Source organism: Pipra filicauda, unplaced genomic scaffold (assembly GCF_003945595.2).
Source record: "Pipra filicauda isolate LSUMZ 115617 unplaced genomic scaffold, ASM394559v2 scaffold36_size6622888_pilon, whole genome shotgun sequence".
NCBI classification, from domain to species: Eukaryota; Metazoa; Chordata; class Aves; order Passeriformes; family Pipridae; genus Pipra; species Pipra filicauda.
Window position 1 is genome coordinate 5,012,021 of NW_024104498.1, and position 24,179 is coordinate 5,036,199.

A 24,179-nucleotide genomic window follows, 5' to 3' on the forward strand; every position below is an offset into this window, starting at 1 on the left:
GTGGCCACAGGTGACGGCTGCACCAACATCCCCGGACAGCGTGTGGGTGACAGGGTGCAGACCCTGCCCAGCACCCACGGCCCCACTCCTGGCCAGGTGCGGCAAGGTCAGTCCAACAGGCCAAGCTGGGCAAGTGCTACTGCAGTGTGACACTCTTGGGTGCATGTTCCCTGTGACAGAGGGGCACCCAAACCACCTGTACCTGGGGCTGACTGAAATACTGACTTGAGAGTTTCTCTACCCCTTTGATTTTGATTGCCAGTGGGTGCCGGAGGGATGTCCTCGCTGTCCAGTTCTGGGGGATATGCCTTCTAATCCACATGGATAATGCCTGCCCAAGGACCTGTACATCCCCCAGACCTGACCAGGCATTTGAGGCTCCTGGGCAACCCACAGTGGGGGTTTACTGGGGAACTGTGCACTGAATCAGGGAATATTTCCCAGCTTTGATTCAGCTTCATTGTAATATCTCCCAGCCAGCTTGCTGCTACCTTGTGCTGGGGACTTGGCAGCTGCCAGGGCACCCTCTGCCCATGCACAGGAGCACCTGGCAGCCCCAATCACCCTCCCTGCTGGGTTTCATCTCAGCATATCCCTGGCTTGCACTCAGCCAGGGCAGGGGTACTGGGCCCCCCTTGAGGGTGCCCAGTGAGGCTTCCTTCTGCCACCTCAGCTTCCCAAGGGCAGTTCCCTTCCTCAGCTTCCCCAGCACCTCTTGGAGGTCATGACAAAAACTCGCACCCAGTTCTCCCTGACGGGTCTGGCAGGGACGTCTCTGCTGCTGCCGTTTATTTACCCTTCTTTCATCACCACCAAATATAAGAGATGAGCTCATGCCTCTCGCCAGGCTCTGACGACACGGGGTTTATTTCCACTGCAGGTATAAATAAAAAGCAGTGCGGCAGGCACCGGGGCGCCTCGTGCTCGGGAGGAGAGTCATCTTGGTGGAGTTAATAGCTTGGCCAGGGGAAACCAGAGCCCTTGTGGGCCTCGAAGTCTCTCTGGCATCCCAGGGATGAGGATGGGGATGCTCTCCCTCCCTGGGCATCCACACTGTGATGGGGGGGGGGGGGGAGCGGTGTGAGACCCCCCAAGCTGCTCTTCACTTCCCAACCCTCTCTGCCTAGCAGCAGCTCCCGGCAGCCCCAGTGAAGCCCCGGGACCCACCATTGCTCGCTAATCCCCACCGAGACCTGACCTAATTCCCGGGCACGTGAGCGTGTCTCCAGGCAGACTGCTCAGCGCCGGGGCCCCAGATCAAAGCGCGCGGGATGGCAGCGCAGCCACGGCACGCCTGGAGACACCGGCTCCAATCCGCCTCGCGCTGCCGACACATTCTCCCTGGCACCCCGAGTCGCAGGCAGCTTCTGCCTGGCCCTGACAACAGCGGAGGCTTCTCCCAGCGCCGCTCTTGTATCTGGGGAAGGGTCTCGGTGTTTATGTCTGCGGGCCAGAGCGCAGAGTAGGGTAGGGGTTATCCAAAGTGTGGGGGAGGCTCCGGTGCTTTGCCACCATCCCGGATGGGCTCAGCCCCATCTGAGACATACAAGGCACCCAGGGACCTGGGGGGGGGAGGGGGGGGGGGAAGGGGGAGCTGCAGGATCTCTGTGCAGGATCTCACCCCAGGGAGAAGGGGTGAGGATGCAGACCATCCCAGCACTGCCCAGCCATAACACACGGGACTTTGCAGCCATCCCCAAGCTAAACCTCCCCCAGCTTGGGCACTGCAGGGAGTGCTGGGTGCCAGGCGCCATGGTAAGCGTTGCACCCTGGTGCTGCTGTTTAAAGCTCTGCTTTATTCCTCTTTTTCTGCCCATTCTCTTTCCCTGCCACTGCAGTGGGGCTCCTGGCTGGCTGATCACCTCCCACCCTTTGGTGAGTTCTCCCAAGTCCTCTGTGGAACTGCAGCTTTTCTGTAAGTCTCCTTTTGGTGCCACCATGTGACTCTGACTCCTGTGTTCAGTGATGTCACATGGCCCCTCTTTCCTCTCTTAAGGGGCATAAAGGTCCAAATTGAGCACCCAGTGTCCTAAAACAATTCACTCTCCTCTGGAGTCAGGATAAGCCAGCTGTGAGTGCAACCACCCTTCGGGTCCGTGCTTCACTCGCCAGCCCTGGTGTCACCTGAGCCAGGTGGCAGTGAAGGCACTCAGTTCACTGACCTCCCTTCATTGATGAGCTCTGTCTTTGATTCCTTTTTTTTTCCACCTATAAATAATTCTTCTTGTACCATCCAACATGGAAGTACCAATTTTGGTGCCCAGGCTCTAGCCAGTAGTCAGATGCCACTGACCTGTCACCAGTGACAGGATGGGGACAGGCTCAGCACAGGCTGCAGAGCCATGTGGAGCCATGCTGCATCCAAGTTTGCTCTGCCCAACGTTCTGCAGCCCCATGAGGATGGGAAACCTTCATCCCAAAGCCTGGGTGATTTTCAGCTCCAGAGGTTACATTGTCCTTCTAGGTGCCCAAAGGACAAGGGCTCCAAAAGGGCCCATGATGGGAAAAAGGTTTGATCAACACAACTCAGATGAGTACCTTTGCTGCCAGCCCCAGGGATACAATGCCCACTGGCTCCCTGGGACAGGCAGGGCTGCTCTGACCTGCACATCTCCTTCTCCCCAGACAACCATCCTCCTCCTTCCCACTGGAGGTTCAGATGCCTTTTCAGGGTAGAAAACACTCTGTGTTCTCTGACACATTACGATTTGGGGGTTAGAAAACCAACACCTGAACTTTTCCAGCCCCTACTCCATTTTTTTTTGCACTCTCTAGCAGTTTTCCTGCCACCACTGCCAAACACCAGCATGATTTGGGTATTTACAGGGAAGCTGAAACCCCTGCCCCTGGAACCCCGTTTTCTCCCCAGCTGAGATGTGGTTTGGTTCTAGCCACTGCCAACCCTGGCTCCAATTTTTCCCCATTCTCCAAGATGGAGCTTGACTTTTGCAGGTGAGCTGCTGGCAGAGATGGGACACTGGAGGGACGAGCCATCGGGAGTGCAGGAGGAAGAGAAATGTGACCCTCAGCTCTGACTGCTCATGTGCGGGGCAAGGAAACTCCAATATTTCATCAGGGATGTTTTACTCCACCAAATACAATGAAAGGGCTTGTGTGGCAGCCAAAGCAGAGATGCTCTCCTGCCCTCCCCATCCCAGTTTGGGCTCCAGCAGGATCCTGGGGACACACCACTGGGTCTCTCCTCTGCAGGAGGCTGCAGGGAGAGGAGGCTGCCAAGCCTGGCCTCTGCTGGGATGTTTGACCCTGGCAGGAGCATCATTCCCATCCTTTTTGCAGAGCATCCCTCTGGCAGGGCTGAGCATCAGCCTCTTCAGCTGAGAGCTAATACTACCCCTCCTACCTACACATACCTACACACCCTACTCCCTCTAGCCAGCTCTGAGGAGCTCTGGCTTTGCCCAGCTCAGCGTTGCTGAGCACACAGGGCAGCCCCCTAAAGTGCCAAATAAAAGATTTCGGTCCCAGAGGAGATGGGGGCTTGGGAGTATCAAGTCTCCCAGGGCTGTTGGTGATTTTCCACGGCTTTCAAATGGTTTGAAGAGCATGATGGCATCTATCTGCCTGGTGCTGGGCCCTGAACTGGAAGATGGACAGACCTGGACAGACCCTGAAGCTGCTCAGAGCTCTAGCCCAGGCTCTTGCCAAGACAGTGGGGTTTGCCCCTGGGCAGGGGGAGTCTCCCAAGGCTGGGCAGGATTTTGGCAGTGACTGCTGTGGTGCAGTGGCTCCCTGTGGGAGGCCTGGGCCTGCCTGGAATGCTGCACCGGCTGTATGGGAAGAATGGAGGACCTGTAACTCCTGCGTGCTCAGAAAGCAAAGCATCCTTCTCATGCTGCCCCTGTCCAGCCTAGGCACCAGTGCCCAGAGCAGCCGAGGGGGTTGCTCTTGGATGCCTTCACCTTCTCCAGAGCTCAGCCACAAAATCTGGGCCAGGGGACAAGGCTGTGAAGAACAGCACTTGCTGCTCTGGGCTTCCTGAGCCCACAGCTGGCAGAGGAGAGTGGGGTGGTGGGGTGCCCTGTACCCCCATCACCCCCGGGGGAGCGCAGGTCTCCTCGGGCAGTGAGGACGGAGCAGCCCCGGGAGCTCCAGCATCTCCTCCCCTGCACCACTCCTTCCCCGCCCGGCGGGACTCGGCTCCCGGTGCGCGGGAAGCGATGAGGTCATGGTGCTTAATATAGCGATTTCATCACAGCCCTTCTCCCCAGCAACACGGCCCGGCTCCCGCCGCCCCCCGGCCGGCAGCGCCCGGGATGCGGTGGGATGTGGGGCCGGCCCGGGGCTGTGCGGGGCCGCCCGTGCCTGGTGTCACAGTGCCGCCCTCTGGGCACCGCGGCCGGACGATGGGGATGCTCGACGCAGCCCCCCCACCCCCCAAGTACCCAGATCCGAGCGGCACACTGGATGCATCGCGTGTCCCCCCTCCTCTTCCCCCCCTCGCCGCCCCGTGCCATCCTATCCCAGCCGTGGATTTAGAAGCAGGGGTGGGGAAGATGTTTTTTTTCCCCCTCCTCCCCACCCCGCTCATGCCCCAAAGTCCCGCAAACCGCTTCCCGTTCTCCTAAATAATAAGCTTTTCCTTTCGTCTTTCTTTTTCCCTATCGCACCCACAAGAGGCTTTCTGACCGCCCTGATCTTCAGATACAAACCCTAGAGATCTCAAAAAAAACCCCTAACAGTATTTTTCTCCCTAAAAAATAACAGAGCTCCTAGTGAAGTGCCCCAGCCCCGCACCTGCACCCTCCTGGCTGCATCACGTGGGATTACTGGGGGAGTGGAGAGGGGTCTACATAGAGGCAGGGCCTCACAGAGCTGGGATTAGGGCTGTAATGATGTTGGAGCTGTAACCTCTCCCTGCTGTGCCAGGGCAGCATCACCTCCACAGCCCCCTTCCCTCCCGGGAATATAGGGAAAGATGTGGCTCTGGGACTTACCTGTCAGCAGGGCCTGCTTCAGCTCAGCATCCCCCAGGGCACTGGGGCCGGATCTGTAGAGCACTTCACTGTCGAGACCTGGGGGACAGGCAGGAGAGAGGGGTTAATGCTGAGTTCCATATCCTCCTTTCCAACATAATGGAAGCAGGCAGGGACCGAGAATGCCAAGCTCCCACTCTGGGTGGGTACTGGGGTGAGTGGGCAGAGGTTTGGCTCTGGTGATGCTCTTGGGGCCTCTTTGAGCACGGCAGAGCCAGTGGCTGCACGTGTGCCCCACTGTGTGCCCTGCAGAGGGATGGGCAACCCGGGTCTCCGTACCTTGTTTTTCCAGCGCCTCGATGAGCCTGGCCACGGTCGGCAGCGCCTGCTCGGGGAGGGTGGGATGCTCGGCGAGCTCTGCCTGCCCAGGGAGCCCTGTGATGGAAAGAAGGGGAAAAAAGGTTTGGAAATTCCTGCCTGCAGGAATTCCAGTCTCTTTTCTCAGCTGCCCCATGATAGGATCAAGCTGCTGCTTTGGCAGAGCCACAGCCAATACTTTGGCTCAGGCTTGTCCAATTTTGGAGCACTTCTCCCTTATTTTATCCTCTTTTTGCAGTAAGAGTCACTGTTGGGGGCTCAGCTGCTTGCTGAGATGCAAAGACATGCTCAGGCACATGCCCTGCTCATGGGGAACATCCCATCCTGGGCATGGAGACCCTTCAGGCCAAAACCCCTTCCCCACCTCTCCTCCTATGGCACCGAGACTGCCCCCACTCATCACCCACAGCCCACAGTGACACTGGGCAGGAGCTGGGAACCAGATCCATACCCACCACTGACATGGCTCTCTGCAGCTCTCACCCACTTGGATTCTCTGGTGTCCGTGACAGGATCGAGCACAGGCCCTGGCAGGTCTCAGTCCTGCCTTGGCTGGCGGAGACCTCCCTCAGCCCTTGAAGAGCCCTTTGGCCAAACATGGGTCAGGCTTCCTATGGCACAAATCCCCATGTACTGCTGACTCCTGGGTTTTATACCAAGGACACCTCACCCCAGACCATGACAGAGAGGAGCAAACCCCTCAGCAGGCAGGAGAGCAGCTGTCCTTACCCCAGCTCATGTTGTATCCACCCGTCCCTTTTTACCCCAGCTGATGAACCCTTCCTGTGCGGGTTATACCCGAGGGAGACTCCAGCAGTGCAGTTCTGGGATTTCTCCCCATTCTCTCTCTTTGGTGGCCTTTAAAGCCCCAGAAAGGCAGTGGGCAGGGGCCTGGCAGGGGCAGGGACTGCCACTGGCTGCAGCACATCAGAGCCCTGTGCGACTGCTGCAGTACAGACATGTACGTGTGGAAATGCTGGGGAAAAAAAAAATAGAGGGACTTTGGGGAGGGCCACGCTGCCTCCAGTCTTTTGCAAAAACACAACCTGGCCACAACAGGTGGATCCAGGCTCTGATCCTCACCGCAGTGATGCCCTGGTGCTCCCTGGAGAACAGGGAGGGATGCAAACCTCCCGCTCGTGGGTGGCTGATCCAGCCCCAGGCACGGCTGCAACCCCAAAGCCCAGCAAGGGGGTCTCCTCTGCTGCCCAATGGGGATGTGTGGGTGCCTTGGGTGGGAACAGGGAAGATTTCAGGGTTTAAAGCAAAGCACATCGTTGGGAGCTCATGTAAAAATGTCACCACCGCATGAGTGGTTTTGTAATTAGGCAAAACTGGGCTTTTCCTCCAAACCAATGGCTTAGGGGTAAGGTGGTGACTGCAGAAAAATAACTATCTGTTCCTCCTTGCTGGGAACAACAGGAATGGCCCCAAGCTGTGCTAAGATGGACCCCAGCATCCTGACACCCTGCTTGGCTCCAGCCCCAGGTGAGGTGGAGGTGATCCCTCTTGGCAGTGGGACCACCAGGCACAACTAGTCAGGGGCAAAACAGCCACTGAGCTCCTGGGAAATCCCCTGGGACTCGGATCTGCTGCAGAGTCATCTTCAGGATGTTATTTAATTAAAAAAATAAGACCATTTCTCCCTGCAGAGTCAGCCCTGACTTGAAGGCATGGCTGGGACATGCAGTGTCTCTCTGTCATTCAGGGCTTCCCCCAAGGCTTCAGCCAGCTCAGGGTCCCTGTGTGGCACCAGGGCTCAGTGGGCACTGAGGGCACTCTGGGTGGTGCGCTGCTGTCGCAGAAAAATAAATTAGGGCTGGTCAAAAAAAAATATCCCTCAAACCTCCATCTGGGAATGGAAACAGTATGGTAAGAATTAAAAAAAAAAAAAAAAAAAAAAAAAAGAAAACCAAAAGCACCTTCTCTTTCAAAAGGATTTTGGAGATTTTTACTCTAAGGGAACTCTTGCCAGCCAGGAGGTTTGGGTTTAAACTGATGTAAAATGGCACACACTGCTCCCCTGCTGCAGAAAGATGTGGTTGTGGGACACGAATCTCCCCTGCTGAGGTGCCTGCACACCCTGGCATTGCCTCAGGAAAGGCACTCCACAGAGGGGCATCCCACAGCACAGCACTGAGGAGGTGGCACCCAACATGCCCCTGGACAGCAGGGCTGGATGCCTGGCCATGGCCAGAGCACGTCCTGCAGACAGCAGCACTCTCCACAACCTACCCCCAAAACCTGCTCTTAAGGATTTTTTTCCCCCTACTAAAAAATACGAGTTTTACATTTTTAAAAATTTTGTTATCCCCTTGCCCAAGCACATGCACGGCTGGGGCTCCTGCGCTGACACCTCCAGCATGGGCCAGGCTCTCCAGGCAGATGAGCTTCCTTGACTTGTGGGGCATCACCACATCCCCAGCACCTGTGGGCAGGGGTCCCGGGGCACATGTCCCAGCCCCTTGGAGAGGAGCCCATGCCAACCCCTGTGTGAGGCAGGCACAGGGGTGGGCAGCAAGGGCAGAAGCAAGAAGGTGACTTCACACTTCTCCCTGGTGAATAAGGCTGGAGACCCCCAGGGTCTGCTCCTGTCTGACCCAAGCTGTCCATGCTATAGCACCGAGTTTGCCAGGGCTCAGCCTGCTGAACAGCCAGGGCAGAGGGCTCCTCACACAACGTCGGGCTTGACTGGGAAGGAGGCTCAAACCCTCCATCTGGCAGGGTAAGCACCCCCAAAAAGTGGCTCCCACCCTCCTGCAAAGCCAGCATGTAGCTGCTCTTGGAGCCTCACCAGTGCTGGTGGGACTGTGGCCGCCTTGGTGCACTCAGAGCACTGGTCAGGGAGGAGCACCTGCACTTTTGGGAGGGGAGGCAGAGGGGCCCAGCATCCTTTTCAAATGGTTGGGGGGGCTCCGCATCAGGAACTGCCAGGCAACCCCACACATGGACATGGATGATGCAGTGCTCAGCTCAGGAGCCAGGTGGTCCCCACCTCTTAAATCATGGTGGCAAGGTGGTCCTGAACGATATTTTGAAGAGAGATGGACTCCTCATCAGTGGATGCCCCTCTAAACCTGGGACCAAGGTACCTCCAATGCCCATCCAGCCCAGAGGGAAAGCAGGTTCTCTGTGCCATGGTCCCAGACTGGGCAGGGAGGGTGCCCAGAGTGCTAGATCAGCAACTGGGCAGGTTTTGAGCAGTCACAGGTGAGGTGATGCCTCTCTCCCAGCCCAGGCCCACACAGACAGCCATTTCTCCTCCGTCACATCCTGGAGCAGGAGAGCACCATGGCTTTGGGGTTGCCAGGACATGCCTGGCTCGAAGGGGGGATTCTTACTTGGCTTTTTTTTTTTTTTTTTAGCTTGTGTACATTATGTAACTGCTGTGAAACCCCTCCTGGCCCCAAGGCCCTTGGCCATGGTGAGGGCAGAGCTGGCTGCACGAGTTCGGCAGAGAAATGGCCGGAGGCCTCCGTGCCAGGAAGGGTCTTCCTGAATATTCCTCCCAGTGCTGCAGCCCCTAGGGATAGAGGAGCCCCCCAGGGACCAATCCCACTGCCTGCCAAGATTGTTCCCTGTCCCAGCCTGCACAAAGTGACAATGAAGCCGGGAGCTGGCCGAGGGCCAGAGCTTGCCAGGGCACTGAGAGCAGCCTGAATCAGGTGCCGCAGTGGTGGGGAGAAGAGCAGTTGGAAAAAAAGTCTCTGGGGGCCACCATGGGGCTTTCTCATCTTCTCTGGGGGCCCAAAGGGCTCCTCCATCTTCTCCTGTGCTCTCACAGACGTGGATCCCCCTCGGACACCCCATGCCAGCACAGCAGCCAGCCTGGGATGCTGGTGAGGAGCAATCCCTGCAGCATGTTTGCCTGGGGGGTAATGACACTCGAGGCGCCCCCTGCCTCCCCTGAGGCTGCCCTGATGCACCAGGGCAGGTAATTCTTGGGACAGCTCCTCTTACTGTGTCTGGATCCCCATCCTCAGGGTGGATTCCCACCAAGCCACCTAAATTGCAAGCATCCACCCCGGCTCCACACCACCCTCGCCATCTTGCAGGGGACACGCACCCGGGGGCTCCCACCTTCCTGCTCCCCCAGCACTCACCCCAGGGTGTGGGGGTCCCAGCGGGTGGCAGGGGCAAGGGCCGTGGCCTGGCCTTGGTGGCGGTGGTGGCGATGCGTGCGGGACCCAGGTACTCCACGTAGGTGCCGGGGAAGTCTCCGCGCTCCTTGGTGCGCTCGTTGACGCCGTGCAGCCAACCCTGGGGGTTGCGCTCGTCCCCGTCCTTGTAGTTGGGGCTGCTGAGCAGCCCGGCCCTGCTGACCGTCAGCACGTCCCCGGGGCACAGCGCCAGGTCCTCCTCCCGGTCCTTCTGGTACTCGTAGAGAGCCCGGTACTGCAGCCCGTCCGAGGAGGCCATGGTGGCAGCGTGGCGTGGGTCACACTGCCCCGATCCAGCCGGGCAGCGTGGCGTGGGTCACACTGCCCTGATCCAGCCAGGCAGCGTGGCGTGGGTCACACTGCCCCGATCCAGCCGGGCATCGGGGGCCCGGGGCGCCCGCACAGGGCAGGAGTGGCTGGGCTCGGGCAGTGCGGAGGGGTTGGGAGTGCTCCTCTCTCCCTGCACACGCAGAATGGAAATCTCAGTGTTGGAAGATGTCCGAGATGGAGAGCAGCTCCTGACCCTCCAACCCCAAAATTGCTGTGGAGCCACGCCAATGCCTGGGACTCATCAGGGCTGGCTCAGGTGTGGGTAAGGAGCTGTTTCTTCACTGGGGCAAATGGAGGGGAGAGAATGAGGCTAGTTGGGGTAGAGGGTACAAATGTGAGTCCTCTTCTCAGCCTGGCCTCATCCACACGGTGCTGGGGACCTCCCTCTCTCTGCTGGAGAGAAAGGCAGTGTGTTAGTGACCAAACCGCTGTCTTGACCTCAACCTCGTGCTCTGTCCCCCCATCCCAGCCTCCCCACACCAGGGAGAGCCCAGCAGCTCGCTCAGCTCCTGCTTCCCAGGGAGCTCCCGCCAGCAGGGCTCGGCCGCTGCACGCGAGGAAAGTACCGGCAAGAGTCTGGAAAGTAGGGCAAGAGATCACGCCATGGGTTTTTAAAATAGACATATGTGCTGAGAAACCTCCTGCTGCACGCAGCTCCCCTCCGGCAGCTCCAGCCTGGCATTGCTGCACGGAGCTGGCAGATGAAGATGTAGGATTTTCATGTGGGTTTGGTTTTTGTTCCCCCCCCCCCCTTCTTTCTTTTCTTTTTTTTTTTTAAATTTTTTTGGATGCATTTTAAATATTCCTCCAAGAGTGACATCATCCCTAGGGGGAAAAGACGGTGCTGCTGCCGACCCGCTGCCCCCCAGCTTCCCGCAGGACCCCGTGGAAGAGGGATGGAGGGATGATGAGCAGCAGCCGTCTGTCTGTCCATCCATCCACCTGCCTCCCAGAGACCCTCCCGCTGCCCCTCCAGCCTTACCGGGCGCGGTGGCTCCACCGGCGGGAGCGGTGAACGGGAGCGGAGCGGAGCCGGCTCCCGGCCCCGCCGAGCCGCGCTCCGGCGGTGATGTCAGCGTCCCTCCTCCTCCTCCTCCTCCTCGGTAGCCGGGCGCCCCCCCCGCCGCGCTGCGGCGGGGGGGGCGCCCGGCTACCGAGGAGGAGGAGGGAAAATTGTAGGAGTAGGTGGATGACTTCATCCCCAGATGCAGCAGCGCTGCTCCAAAATTGCATCCTCTGTAGGATGGAGATCTCCCATCTGTGGGTCTCCATCCATCCTTAGGGATGCTAAAGGACAGAGGAGGACCAGCGCCCCATGGACATCCCCCCTTATGCCAGCCAGCTCTCCCTGAGCACCCACATAGGATCCCCTCCTTTAGCCAGGCTAGAAAACGCGCACAGGACAGGCAGGAGACGCCATGGAGAATCCCAGCCCAGGGATGCTCTGGTTCCTCGCTCTCCTCCTGAGTCTGGACAAGCTGTCCCAGTATTTGACTGTCCGTGAAGCACAGAGGGGTTGATGTGATGTTCCCAGAGGCACAAAGGCTTGCTTTATTTTAATTTTTTTTTTTTTTTAAATCCTTGTTTCTCACACTGACTCCTCCGAAATGGTCATGGCTCCTTGTCTTTGCTGCAGGTTGGACATCCTAAAAATAGATGGTACCTAAAACACAGGCTCTGGCAAATGCACACTGGCTGAATCCAGGCCACTGCAGGGAGCAGTGCAGGGGTGGCACAAAGTCCAAGGAGGAATCACAAGTGCTGGGAAAACTGAAGAAACGTGAGACAGACAGGCCAGCAGAGCAACGCAGATGTAGGGCCCTTCTCGCCCATAATTTCATCAAACTCCCCCCTCCTTTCCCTGCAGCACATGGCCTGACGGTGCAGGGCAGCAGCATCCTGGGGGATTTCTCCTCAGCTGCATCTCCTTGGGCAGCATGCAGTCCCCACTGGCCCACTCCCCAGCTGGATCCAGCCCAGCTGCTGGTCTTAGGGGATTAAAAGGGATTTTTCTCTCCCTCGTCCCATTTCTGCTGGCACCGTGCTGCTGTTGCAGCTGCCAGGACAGAGTCTGAGTTGGTTGTGAACAGCCACGCACTGCCCTCCCCCGAGCTGTGCTTCCCCAGTCGTGTTCCCTGTGCCCCATCGAGGATGAAGAGGTTTTGCTGAGTGTCCAAAGCCCTGCTTGGCCTCCCCAGAGTCTCCCACTGGGGTTGTCAAGTCACCCAGGCTGAGCATGGTGCCAGTGCTCAAGAGGCTGCCTGGAGAAAGGCAAGGAGATGTTTTCCTCCTGGGAGAGCATTAGAGCCAGGGAGGCTGGTGGGTACATCACCATCCAGTATTACCACCCATCCTATCCTAGGATCAACCCTATGTACAGGCCAGGAATTAACACAGTCCTGGGGCTCTGGGGCAGGGAAACAACCTGGTATGACACCCATCATCTCCCCTTCCCAGGATGCTGAGTGGGATCCTTCCTTCCCAGCAGCAGATATCTTTCCCTCCTGATGTACCTCAGGGTCCCCAAACACAAAGGCACCGTCTCCTGCTGGATCCAAGTTTCACTGCCCACCACCCTGCCACTGGATGGGGCTGAGAATCCCCCCAGCCCTCCTTGATTCCCAGGGACCCTCAGAGCACCCCTTACACCCTATTCCAGTTGCACTGCAGCAGGATCGTTCCCAAAACTCTGCATCCTGGGCTGCCCTTCACCCTGTGCCACCCCATATGGTTTATTCAAACCCTTACCCCACTCCAGTCCAGAGCTGGGCACACCCCCCAAGGCAGGCAGAGAGCCCTCAGGGGGCACCCTGTGAAGAAGTAAAAGGTGCTTCAGACCTTGACTGCTATTTATTGAGCCAGAGGAGCTGCCTGTCAGGCTCTGATTAACTACAGATCCATCCTCGTTGGCTTAATGAGCAGCACTCATGGCAACGAGAGCTTTGCCTTGGTTTGCCTCGCCCTGACTATTCCGTGGAGTGTGCAGGAGGAGCCTTCCTTGCTCCTTGCACTCTGTGGCTCCCTTCAAGCCCCTCTTTGCTCAGTGTCCACGGAGCCCAGGATGGGGGTATGGGGAGGAGAGCGATGTGTCTCCTCACTGGGGTCCCAATGCCCTGCTGTAGCCCCTCTGCTCTCCTGGCCAGAGGGACAACTCTTGGTGGGAGCAGGGGATGCTTTGCATCTGCCTTGACTGCCTGTCCTGGCCTTCCCGAAGTGACAGGGGTCCCGCTGCTCCCCTCTTTGCTTTGGGACCTGCCCAGTGCCATCCCGTCCAGCCCCTGGATGTGCTGGCCATGCTCACGCCCAGGGAAGTTAGCCACTGTGAATAAATAGAGCATAAATACAGTTGTTAATGTGCCTAGCTGGAGAATGTGAGGCTGCAGAACTGAGCTGAGCCCTTCCTAGCTGGAGAAAACAGAGAGAAAAGGTTTAGGTTTCCATTGACATTTCAGCCCACTCTTTTAGTTTCACCTCCGTTTTCCCACTGTGGAGGGCTCCACGCTTTGCTTTCTCTTCTCTTTAGGAGCAGGAAAACTCCCTCTCTCTTGCTTTTCTCCCAGAGTGCCCAGGAATGAGCTCTGGCCTCTGTGGGTTCTGGTTCAGGAAGAGCCAAGTGCTTCTCGAAACAACCTCCCGGCGTGGCACCCATGGACAGCTGGGAGCCGCACGGTTCTACAGACACTCTCTGCCGCCACCACCGAGTTGGGGCTACCTCAGACCTGGGGAGGAAGACGCTGGAGAAAACCTAAAGAACACAAGGAAAGGCTGGGGGCGCTGCTGGGGCTCTTCCCTGCGCCGCTCTGCAGGGCTGAAGCTTCACTGCACGGCAGGTGCCGGGAGCTGTCGGAATGGGTGCTGCCAGGGCATCCCAGCATGGCACTGGGGACCCGTAGCCCCTCAGTGCCACTGGGCAGCGGGCACTAGCACTTCCCGAGCTGGGTCAGGTCCTGCACCCCGACTCTGCAGTGGAAAGGGTCTCCCTGGTGGGAGAAAGCTCCATCAACCACACAGCCCCCTGGCCATCCTCGCAGGCGAGACAGCGGCAAAGGCTTCGCAGCCCGGCTCTCGCCTGCAGGAGCCCCCGGAGCGTCGGCGCTCAGACGTGGAGTTATCCTGATGTGACCCTGCAGCGCAGCCCTCTGCATTCCTGAACCTGCCTGGCTGGGCTTTATGGCAGCTGGCGCCTCGGCATGGCCCTCGTTAATTAATTCGGGAGGGATTTGCCGGCCTGGACGCATGTGAGAAACAAGGAAATGTTATCTGGAGGGGTGTGGGCAGGCAGCCGGGGCAGGGCAAGCACCGGGGGAGTCACTGCGGGGGATACACCCGTGGGAAGAAGCTCAGCCCGATACAAAAGCAGAGAGGTGTCCTGGAGCCCCTCTTTAATTGCGTTATTAACACACAGCTGGAAACAGCATAATGATTAACATCGGCTACCTAAGGCACAGGGCCAGGTCCTTACACTGGGGGATGCACTGCTGGGACACACTTGCAGCCCCCCCCTTATCACATCTGTATTTACACCCTGGGCCCCACATGGCACCAGATGGGGCAATGCCTGTGTTTTGGACTGAAGTTGTGGTTTTGCACATAGCCATGGAAACGGGGAGAATTCCCCTGAAACAGGAGCCACAGCCACGGGAAAATCAGTGTGGTCTTGCCGCCCAGTCCCTCCCACGGTGGAGGAATCGGTGATTTCCCCAGTTCTGTGACCAAAAGTCTTTGAATTTTTGAAGCTGAGAACTGAAATGCGTCCTTTTCAAGACATCAAAAACTTTTGGCTGCCGTAGATATTTATTTCTCTGCGTCAGGAGGTGGGAAGTGATGAATTCAGCACAAATTTGCAACATTCAGTAACTTCCATCTGCAAATCTGAAGTCAGGTTCATCTCTGGCACACTGCAGTGTGTCCATGCATCCAGACTGTCCAGGTGACTGCACGCTAGACAGACAGCTTCACAGGTACTGCCAGCCCAAAACAGACATGTGAAAGCCCTTTGCAAGGGACTCACTTGGCTGAAGCTACCCCAAAATCCTGTCAATCACAGACTTGGCTGGTCTCCGTGGCTGGTGACGCTTGGGGCTTCTTACTCAGTGCTTTACCAGGAGGGAAACTAAGGCACGAGGGGGATGTCCCCTGTGCCCAGCCGAGTCCCAGTGGTTGCATTAAGCCAAGTGAGCCTGTCTTAGCACCCCCCTGGGCTCCTCACTGTCAGATCGATCAGGATCATTAGCATTTGCTAATCCATGCAGAGGCTGAGCAGCAGGGCTTGTTCAGGGCTGCCAGGATGCCTCCTGCCCTGCTGGGTGAGAGATGCCAGTTTAGGTTTCTCCCCAGATGCTTTGTTAACCTTGCTGTCTAATTTGCTGTGCAGAGGGACGGATGGCTGCTCCAAAATGCCTCCTCGGAGCACCCAGCAGCTGCCTTGCTGGAGCCCTGGGTAGGAGGGTGCCAGTGCAGGGGAGGCTGTGCCCACTGTGTGCCTGGATGTTAACCAGAGGATGCCAAAGACCAGGTTCATCAGCAGGGTGGAAATTCAGCACTTGAGAGCTCAAAATGCAAACACAAGCTGGAAGAATAACAGAATCATAGAATCAGACGGGTTGGAAAAGACCTCTGAGATCATCAAGTCCAACCCTTGATCCACTACCACTGTGGTTACTAGACCATGGCACTAAGTGCCACAACCACTCTTATCTTAAAAACCTTCAGGGACGGAAAATCCACCACTTCCCTGGGCAGCCCAGGGCAGCATGAAGCTGGAGCAGAGCTTGTAGCTTTTCCTTGAAGAAAAGACCAAGAAGGGGGGCTTGGTGTAGACACCATGGCCGGATCCTGACACCATGCCTGGCTCCTGCACTCCCTCAGGCATGGGCCAGCAGCCAGGGTGGGGACAGAGGACCTCAGGAGTGGCCACTTATGGCCACTTCCCTGCTCTCAGCTTCCCGGGGCCAGCTGGCTTGGAGGAGCCTTGCGTCCCATGCCCTGGTGAGGAGGCATCCCCATGCTCTGGGGAAGGGGATCCTCAGGGAGGATCAGGCTGTGTGATGGGATGGGGACAGCAGGGAGATGGTGTGGCCTTGCTGGGCAGGAGGGATGTGGGAATGTCACTAGGCTTGTCCTTGTGTGGCCAGGTCAGGCCTTCCTGGAGAGCCAGAAAATCCAGCCCTGGCTCCCTAGTGGGGTGACACCGGGGAGTGGCCAAGCCCCAGGCTGTGGCACTGGGGAGGTGAGGGGAGCAGCCCATAAGTTGTCCTTTGTTTTTCCCTGTGGCTGGGAGTGACTGGGAAGGAGAGCAAGTATCTACGTATTTGCCAAAAATTATTTTTGGGGTAGGGGGTTTTCGTGCAGCAAATAGGGTCAGGCTGGGATGGGGCAACTTTTGGGAGAGGGGCAATATGATGGTCTTCATTTCAATTTAGGAGCAGCAGTCCCCTTTGGGAGAGGGATCCCTCACCCTCATAGCAGCTGCTTCAGGGAAGGGCTGAGGCTGCAGGCAGTGAGGGGGAGAGGGCTAAAGCCCCCAACTGCAGCACGGGTTGCCTTAATACTCAGAGTGCCTGGGAGGGTCAGAGGCTTCCCCCAAATACCACCGGGATTTGGCTGGAGCCCAGTGGGGCTGACTTCATCCTACTGAAATGTATCATTATGGCCAGGCAGGGAATGTGCTGTGGGGTTTCGGGGGAGCTGGGCGTGGGCTCTCTGCCGAGCACACAGAGACTGGTTTCCTGCCTGCTCTTGCAGGATGAGATCTCTCTCCCCTGCCTCCTGCATCGCTCCTTGGTCTGATGACCAGGCTGAAGGGATGCACTGTGGGTGCTGGGGACCAGCACAAGCTCCTGCCCCAAAGGTGCACTGGACCAACAAGGACCACTGCCAGGGGCAGGCCTGGGGGTCAGCTTCCCCCCCGTGTGCTGTGTGGCTCTCTTGTAGCCCTCCTCTGTGGGAAACCAGCCCTGTTTCAAAGTGTCTTTCCAAAGAAAATCACTTTTGGCAGCCCTTAGGCTATGGCAGGTCTCTGCTGACCTGCTCCAGCGCTGGCATCTGTTATGGCTGTCACTGTCCTCTTCTGCCACCACCCCGCCGTGTCCCCGCCGGCAAAAATCCACCTCCCAGCGCAGCAGCTGGGGACGGCCCGTCCAGCTTCGGCTTTTCCTTTTTGTAAACCGGCTTGTGCAGCTGTTCCCCCCTGTGCCCTCCTTTGCCTGCTTCTCTTTTCGCCCAGGGTGTTGGAGGTTTGGGGTTTGGAGAGATCCCTGCCTGGGTGGTCCCGGGAAGGGGGGACCAGCAGCGCACCCACAGAATCATCCTTGGCAGATGGGATGGCTCAGCCACGGGTGGCAGAGGGGGGGACTGTGACCCGAGGGGCTGAGACTGGGGGGCTGCGACTGCTGGAGCCGTCCACAGCTGGAAAATCTCAAGCACAGCTGCAGACCGCCTGCGGAGGAGGGCAGCGGGTGGTACCCCCACAGCTGCAGCATCCGCCATGGGGTGAAGACCCCCAGGGCTGATATCGTTTCCCGCTAAAGTCCCCATAGCAGGGGTCTCAGCCTTCTGCTCCGCGGGGCTCTGTCGGGCTGGGACTAAGCCGAGTCGCAGGGTGTGCGACCCCCGGGGGTTGTCAGCTCCCGGCAGCAGCGGGACGGGGACACCAAATCCCCCAGGCCGCGGAGATGGGCGCGGGCAGCGGCCGTCCGGGCTGCCCGGTCCCTGCAGAGGGCAGCAAGGCACCGGGATCCCCGGGACACCTGCAGGGGGTGGCCCCGGCGGGGCCGGACGGGGCGGGGGCGGCCCCGGGGCCGAGCCCGTTTAAAGGGCAGCGGCGGGAGGGTGGCGGCGGTAGAGAGGGTTGGGGCAGGTAGGGTAAGGTGGTGGTGCTGCTGGGATCTGCTTTCCATCCAGGTAGGTCGAGCTCCGTCCCTCCCTGCCCGGGGGGACTCCCTCCGGGCTCCCTTGGAGGGGAGCTGGGCCCCGTTCGCGGGAGGGCACCGGCGGTGCCAGCGTGGGGGCTTCCCTCGGTAACTTCTCTACTCTCCTTAGGTGCAAAGATGGGGTGCTTTACCTTTATCAAGGTTATGATGATCCTCTTCAACCTGGCCATCTTTGTAAGTGCACGCCGGGGGCTGGGGTCTGCGGGAGCCCGGTCCAGGGGATGCCCTGAGCCGGGTGTGGGGTGGGTTCAGCCCGTCTGGCTTGTCTCTCCTGCCCCTCCATGTTCCTTTCCGTGGGCGATGGAGCAGAGGGTGTGGAGAGGTGACTGTAGGTGGGATTTGTGACCATGGGACCCCGCTGGGGTGCGAGGTCTGGTCTCTGGCCCCAAACTGAGGGATAAAGCCCTGAGCTTGGGCGGGTTTTACTCCAACAAGGGCTGTGCCGGGCTCTGGGGACAGTGGCTGTTGCATCAGCTGCCCGTGTCCGTCGCTGTGCTGAAGCTCTGTGCCTCAGAACAGGGGAGTTTGCCGGGTCCCTGCCTGGGGGGCCCCATATCTGTGGAGGAGCAGCCCATGTGTGTGACTGTGGTCTGGGGTGTTGGGGTTCTTGGACATTGGGTACTTCCAGAGCACACACACTGCTCCCACCCGGGGCAGAGTAGTGGAGCTCCCGGGAGGCCTGGCTCTGCAGGAGCAGTGGAGCCACCTGGAAGGGGGTGTGGTAGGATACAGCCTTGGGAAAGGGGGTGCAGAGCCTCCGGGCTTGCCCTGGTGAAACACTGCCTCCTTAAAGCTCCTGCTAGGATCTGGGGGTGGTGGGGAAGGTCAAATGGGCAGAGGTCAGGGCTGGGACAGACGGGAGGCAGCCAGGAGCTGACCTTTGCCCAGGAGTCTGTGAGTGTCTGGGGTGGGGGGGCTGCTCAGCTGCTCCTCCAGGTGGGTGGGCACCTGCCCTGGATGGAGGAGCATGTGGCAGGGTGGTGGTGGCCAGTGTCTGCACTGGCCGTGTGGGCCCCTCTGGGGTCACGTGCCACGGGCTGGTGGCATTGCTGGCTTGGCTGCCCTGTGTGGGGCGTTCTGCCCCACTGCCAGCACTGAAACCACTTGGGGTGGGGAAGGGGGCAGCTGTGACACCACACAGAGGCTGTGCTGGTGGAGGGGTGTGTTACATCTGGCCGCCCCCAGTGTGCAGTGGCAATGCCCTGAGGTGCCCCACAGTACCAGGAAGTCTTGCTTTGGTATGGTGAAAAATGGCAGAGGGAAGAAATACCTGTGCCAGGACCTTCCCCAAACAGCAAATCTCTTGCCTACCTGGAAGTTGACATTGTCTTTCTCCTCCCAGCTCAGTGGCGGGACCCTCCTAGGAGTTGGCATCTGGGTCAAAGTGGATGGACAGTCATTTGTGAATATATTTGGGGCGCTCTCCTCTAGCGTCCTGCAGATTGTGAATGTGAGCTATGTTCTCATCGTCATTGGTGCCATCCTCCTGATCATCGGCTTCCTCGGGTGCTGTGGTGCCCAGAAGGAGAGCAAGTGTCTCCTGATGGTGGTATGGACCTGACTTACCTTCTTGTTTAGCCTCATTTGAGCTGGGTCTGTGGTGGGGGAGATCTGATGGACAGATTTCGCTGTGGATATGTGCTCTGTGGATGTTTCCATGTGTGGCAGTCTGGGTGGATTTTAGAAAGGCAGTGCTGGACTTGAAGTCTGCCTGGGGAAAGAGTGAGAGGAGGCAGGAAGTGGTGCTGAGCAGTAGTCAGTCCTGAGCAGGAGTGTGTCCAGAGAGCTCAGCCCCATGCAGAGGGAGGGCTGGAGAACCCCAAGGTTGTGCTGCTTCTGCCTTGGAGCAAAGCTGAAGGCAATGAGGCAGGAGGGCCTAAGCCCCAAGATCCTGTGGCCCTGGGGAAAGAGATATGTTCCTGGGGCCCTTGAGGAATTCTGGCTGTCAGTTTGACCTCCCTCCCCTTGCTATATCCTAGTTCTTCTCAGTGGTGCTCATCATCTTCATCGCTGAAGTTGCTGTTGCTGTGGTGGCTCTGGTCTACACAACTCTTGTGAGTGGCATACCTGAGTCTCGGGTTGGGCTGATCTGGGACATGTCCTACCCCTTGGGAAAACAGGAGATATGGGCTGGCAGTGCTGCCCATGGATGGGGAAGCTGAGGGGTGGGCGCTGCTGCAGGAGGAAGGGATGTTGGTCACTGCTGGCACCCACTACAGGGGCAGGCTGGGGTGGCTGGCTGGGCTGAGGGTGGTGGGAACAGGGATTCCTGTTGTACCATAAACCTCATTTTTTTTTTTTTTTTTAGGGCAAGTTTTGCCCGCTTCTTTCTCTCAAGCTCCTCAGTCCATTACCAGCTTAGGCTTGACTCCTCTCCTTCTCTGAGAGTAGGAGCTATATGGGAGAGGAAGTCGCTAATGCCTTATGTTGAGCAAACTCAACCCTTTATTAGGCAGCTGAGAAACCACCTGGAGAGAAAGGTGCCTGCCTCATTAGGCACTAGAGAAGTGAACCGTGGGTCAAACGTCATTCCTGGTTCCCTCACTTAACACTGCTTATCAGATGACTCACTGGTTGTAAGAGACCTTGGTGCCATAAGGCACTGGTTAGCGGGGAAAGGGCCAAGCTCCCTGTGGGTCAAAGGGATGTGGTGTGATGTACTTCTGGCCATGCTGGGTCTTGCTGGTCTCCTCCCCATAGGCTGAGACCAGTATGGAGGTGCTTGGCTCTGTGGTGCTCCCCAGGACCTTCTCTGATGGTGTTTTTCTGCCTCTTCTTCCAGGCAGAGTCGCTGCTGACGGCCGTGGTGACCCCTGTCCTGAAGGAGCAGTACGGGAAGGATCCGACTTTCACGCAGATCTGGAATACCACCATGACACAGGTGTGCTGAGCCCTGGGACCCTCACCTGTGGGTCAGAATCCTCCCAACACAAGCTTGGTGGTGCACACCTGGGTGGGCCAGTGGGATGGGAATGGGAACGCCATCACAATCCTGGATGTGCTGAGCTGTCCCCACCTCATCAGCTTCCCTGGTGCCTGGGAACCACCTGCTTGAGATCTAGTGGTCCCATGCCTGGGGTGAGAGATGTATGTGATGGTGTGTAGGGTAAAATCCAGGTCTTGAGATGACTGTTGAGCACCCTGCCAGAGCTGGGTTGAGATGGGTGACACCCTTCGTGACGCAGTGGGGTCCAGATTGCATCGGAGCCTGGAGGGAGACATGAAGGATGCTCTCCCCATCCCTTCCTCTCTCTCCCCCTCTTAGGTCCATTGCTGTGGCCTGAATAACTACACAGACTTCAATAACTCCTTCTATTATGAGAAAAATGGGTTCTACCCCCCCCAGTGTTGTGGCTCGCCTGGGTCCTGCAACGCCACACTGGCTGCACAAAGAAATGTCACGGTACGGACACGCTGGTGGCTCTTGCCCTCTGGCAGAGCCTGTTTTGGGATGTGCCTGGGCACAGGGATGGAGATGTGTCCTGTAGCTCCAGGCCCAGCTCTGGACATGGCGGTCCCATGGGCTTTAACTCCTGGGGGATGCTGTGGTGGCCCTGGCTTGTCCCTGATAGAGACCAGCAAAGCTATTACTGTTGCTCTGGTCCTAAAGGGAGCAGAGTGGGATGCCTGATGCTGGGCTTGAACCCAGCATGCAGAACTCTGCCTTTTGGGGTGCTTTCCCTGCTTTCCCTTCTTCTGCTCACCCTTTGTCCTAATATGTCCGCTGAGAAGTGGCTGAGTTTGCCCCCTGGAGCCCCCAAGGCTGTGTTCTCTGGGTGGGAGAAGAGTACCTCCCTTTCTGGGGATGCTGTGCCCTGGCAGTTGGGGCATTGCCCCCTCTTGGTCATCCTCACCCGTGTGGTTGCCTCCTGTAGGGTTGTTTCGACCAGATCCTGGAAGAAATCAGGACTAATGCGGGAGTGGCGGGTGGCGTGGCAGCCGGCATCGGTGCCTTGGAGGTGAGTGCCTGAGCACTGCTGTGCTCCCTCTTCCTTGTACCTGGAGGTGAGTGGTGGGGCTGGGACCAGCCTCGGTGGTCGAAGGGACTGGGGCAGCCCCATGGAGCACCATCTGCTCCAGGCCCCTGAGCCCTCTTCCCTGGGCACATCCAGCTGTTCCTCCTTGGTGCACTGGGAACGGTGGGCTGTGACTCAAACCCATGTTGGGAAGGGGGAGGGAGGATGCACATTTAGAGGGGCTGACTTACATCTCGCCACCCCCAGATTGCAGCCATGGCGGTTTCCATGTACCTGTACTGTCGGCTGGATGAGAAATGATCCCACGAGGCGGGAAGATGATGTGCCCCCCACCCCTGCTGGTGCCGTGCTCCTGGGGGGGACCCCATCCCTCCCTGGGTCTGATGCTGTCCTAGGCACTGTGATTTATAGCTGTACTTTGATCTACTGAGCTGGGATCTGTAGAGTTTGTGTATATTTTTGTACTGATATGGCACACTGAGTCTGTACATAGTGATTTGGGGTGGTTTTTGAAGGGGGTGGGGTGGAAGAAGCTGTTCGGTCTGTTTAGCTGATGTCAGCAGGAGATAAAGCAGCACCAGGGCTGTTCAGGGCTGCTGATCTGGCAGTGGCACAGCAATGCCTTGATAAACTCTTGCAGGTGGGTGCTGTACCTCTCCCATGCTGTCCCCAGTGTGCACCTAAGTGGGAGCTGGCAGGGCAGGGAGCTGGCCTGCCTCCCTGCTTCCCTCTATTGAGGTAACTACCACCCTCTGGGTGGTAACTACACCTCACTGGGGGATGTATCTACTCCTGCACCCTTTTTGTGCCAGCACTGACCCTGTTGCTGTGTTGTCCCCTGAAAGAGGGGCTGGCTGGTCTCTGCCCCTGCCCTGGCATGAAGACAGCCCTGGTGGTCCCTGGCCCTACAGGTGCTGGGCCTGCCCCCTGTGTGCCTTCTGTCATCTCATGGGTGAGCCCCTCTCCATGCTGTAAAGAAATGCAAATAAATTTTTCATCTTGGATTAAAAAAGTTATTTTCTGGAGTTGATCTTGGTGCTGCCTCTGTTCGGGAGGGTACAGGGGTGGGAGCTGCCTTGAGTCCCCCCCCCCCCATTTCCTTCCAGGTCCTTGCAGGCAGCACAGCCCTGCCCTCAGGCTGCCTACCTTCCTTGCCTGCAGCTCCTTCTCTGCTCAGGTGCTTGGAAACAAGCAGCCCAGTGTTTGCACAACAGATGGGCAGTGGTGGGGGCCACCACCAGCACTACACCCACCCTCCCTCTGCAACAGCCGCTGCTTGCTCAGAGCAGCCGTTCATGGACTTGAGCAACAGCTTGGCTTGAAAGGCAGGGCTGGCTGGGGTGTTTCTGTGTCCCCATCAGCCCTAGGAACCTGAAATGGGGTGGTGAGGAGGGATGGATCCTGCCAGCCCCATCTCTGAGCATCTCCAACCCCGGCATTGTCCCACACTGCCTGTGTGGGGGGAGGGGGCTGCTGTCCCATATGGGGGCATGGTGGGGGGTCATGGGTGGGCTGGGGGCATTTCCAGCCACACTCTTTCCCCAGCATTGCTCCTTCTCTGCCCTTGAGGATCTGCTTGCCCTGCCTCAGTTACCCCATTTCAGAAGTGAGACTAGGGTGGGTGGTTTGGGGTGGTGGGTGTTCCCAAGGGCTGCTTCACCCTATTTTTGACATGAGGCTCCCTGGTTGTGGGGCAGAGCACAGGGTCTGGGGGAGGGTGGTGCTGAAGGACGTGATTAGCAGTGTGCAAACAGCCTCCCCCTGCACTGCCTTGCTCTATGCCTGCCATGGCACCCCCTTATCAGCTCCTGCACTGGGTACAGGGCTGCACCAAGGCACTGCTGTGGCCCATTGGGGTCTGGCATCTCCCTGGCACCGTCCAGCACACTGGTGGCAGTGGGATGGGCACAGGCACCTGCTTCCCCACCCGAGTGACTCAGCCCTGGGGACATGGGTTTTGGCCCTGCCCCACAGCAAGGTGTGGGGGAAAGCTGCCAGAAAATAGCCTTATCCTTCCTGGACAGGTGAATGCCCCAATTCCACCATAAACTGTTGTCACCTTGTGGGTGATGTCAGGGCTTTTATGCCTCTTTTCCCTCTCAGTGGACGTAGGAGCCGCCTGGAGCCTGGCACTGCCCAAGGCCCTTCCCGGAGGTGTTGTGGTGCCCAGGAGCTGGTTGGTACAGAGCCAGGCACCTCTGGGCACACCTGGCCATGTCCTCCTCTGCTCCCTCTTAGTGGGGCTGCCTTGCAAAGCCGGGTCCTGGCACACACCCTCCCACCATCACCCCCGTGGGGTGGAGCAGGTTTGGGGGTGATGTCTGACTAGCCGATGGCTTTTGTCTTCCAACCTCCTCCTGGCCCTGGGGTTTCGGTGGGGCAGGACAGGCTGTTTCTGTGGCACTGAGTTTTGTCAATAACCCTGCAACCACCGGCTTTGTTCCTTCCCTCCACCTGCTGGGAAAACTC

The 24,179-nt window shown here is 58.2% G+C and overlaps 2 protein-coding genes across 2 annotated transcripts in view; one reads left to right on the plus strand and one right to left on the minus strand.

Moving 5' to 3' along the window:
- LOC114001708 (phosphatidylinositol 3-kinase regulatory subunit gamma) overlaps positions 1-10,873 on the minus strand; it is a 79,027-nt gene extending 68,154 nt beyond the window's left edge. Inside the window, exons 1-4 of the mRNA XM_027747078.2 lie at positions 10,785-10,873; positions 9,416-10,195; positions 5,274-5,369; positions 4,956-5,033 (exon numbers count right to left, since the gene is read on the minus strand). Coding sequence (XP_027602879.1) covers positions 4,956-5,033; positions 5,274-5,369; positions 9,416-9,731 — 490 coding nt within the window. The 5' untranslated portion in view covers positions 9,732-10,195; positions 10,785-10,873. The remainder of the gene's footprint in view (positions 1-4,955; positions 5,034-5,273; positions 5,370-9,415; positions 10,196-10,784) is intronic.
- Positions 10,874-17,846: 6,973 nt separating this feature from the next.
- TSPAN1 (tetraspanin 1) lies at positions 17,847-22,691 on the plus strand. The gene is made up of 7 exons (XM_027747311.2): positions 17,847-17,907; positions 19,076-19,282; positions 19,713-19,787; positions 20,516-20,614; positions 20,999-21,136; positions 21,609-21,692; positions 21,957-22,691. The coding sequence occupies exons 1-7, from the start codon at positions 17,851-17,853 to the stop codon at positions 22,008-22,010; spliced, it is 714 nt and encodes a 237-aa protein (XP_027603112.1). The 5' UTR covers positions 17,847-17,850; the 3' UTR covers positions 22,011-22,691.
- Positions 22,692-24,179: the final 1,488 nt, after the last annotated feature.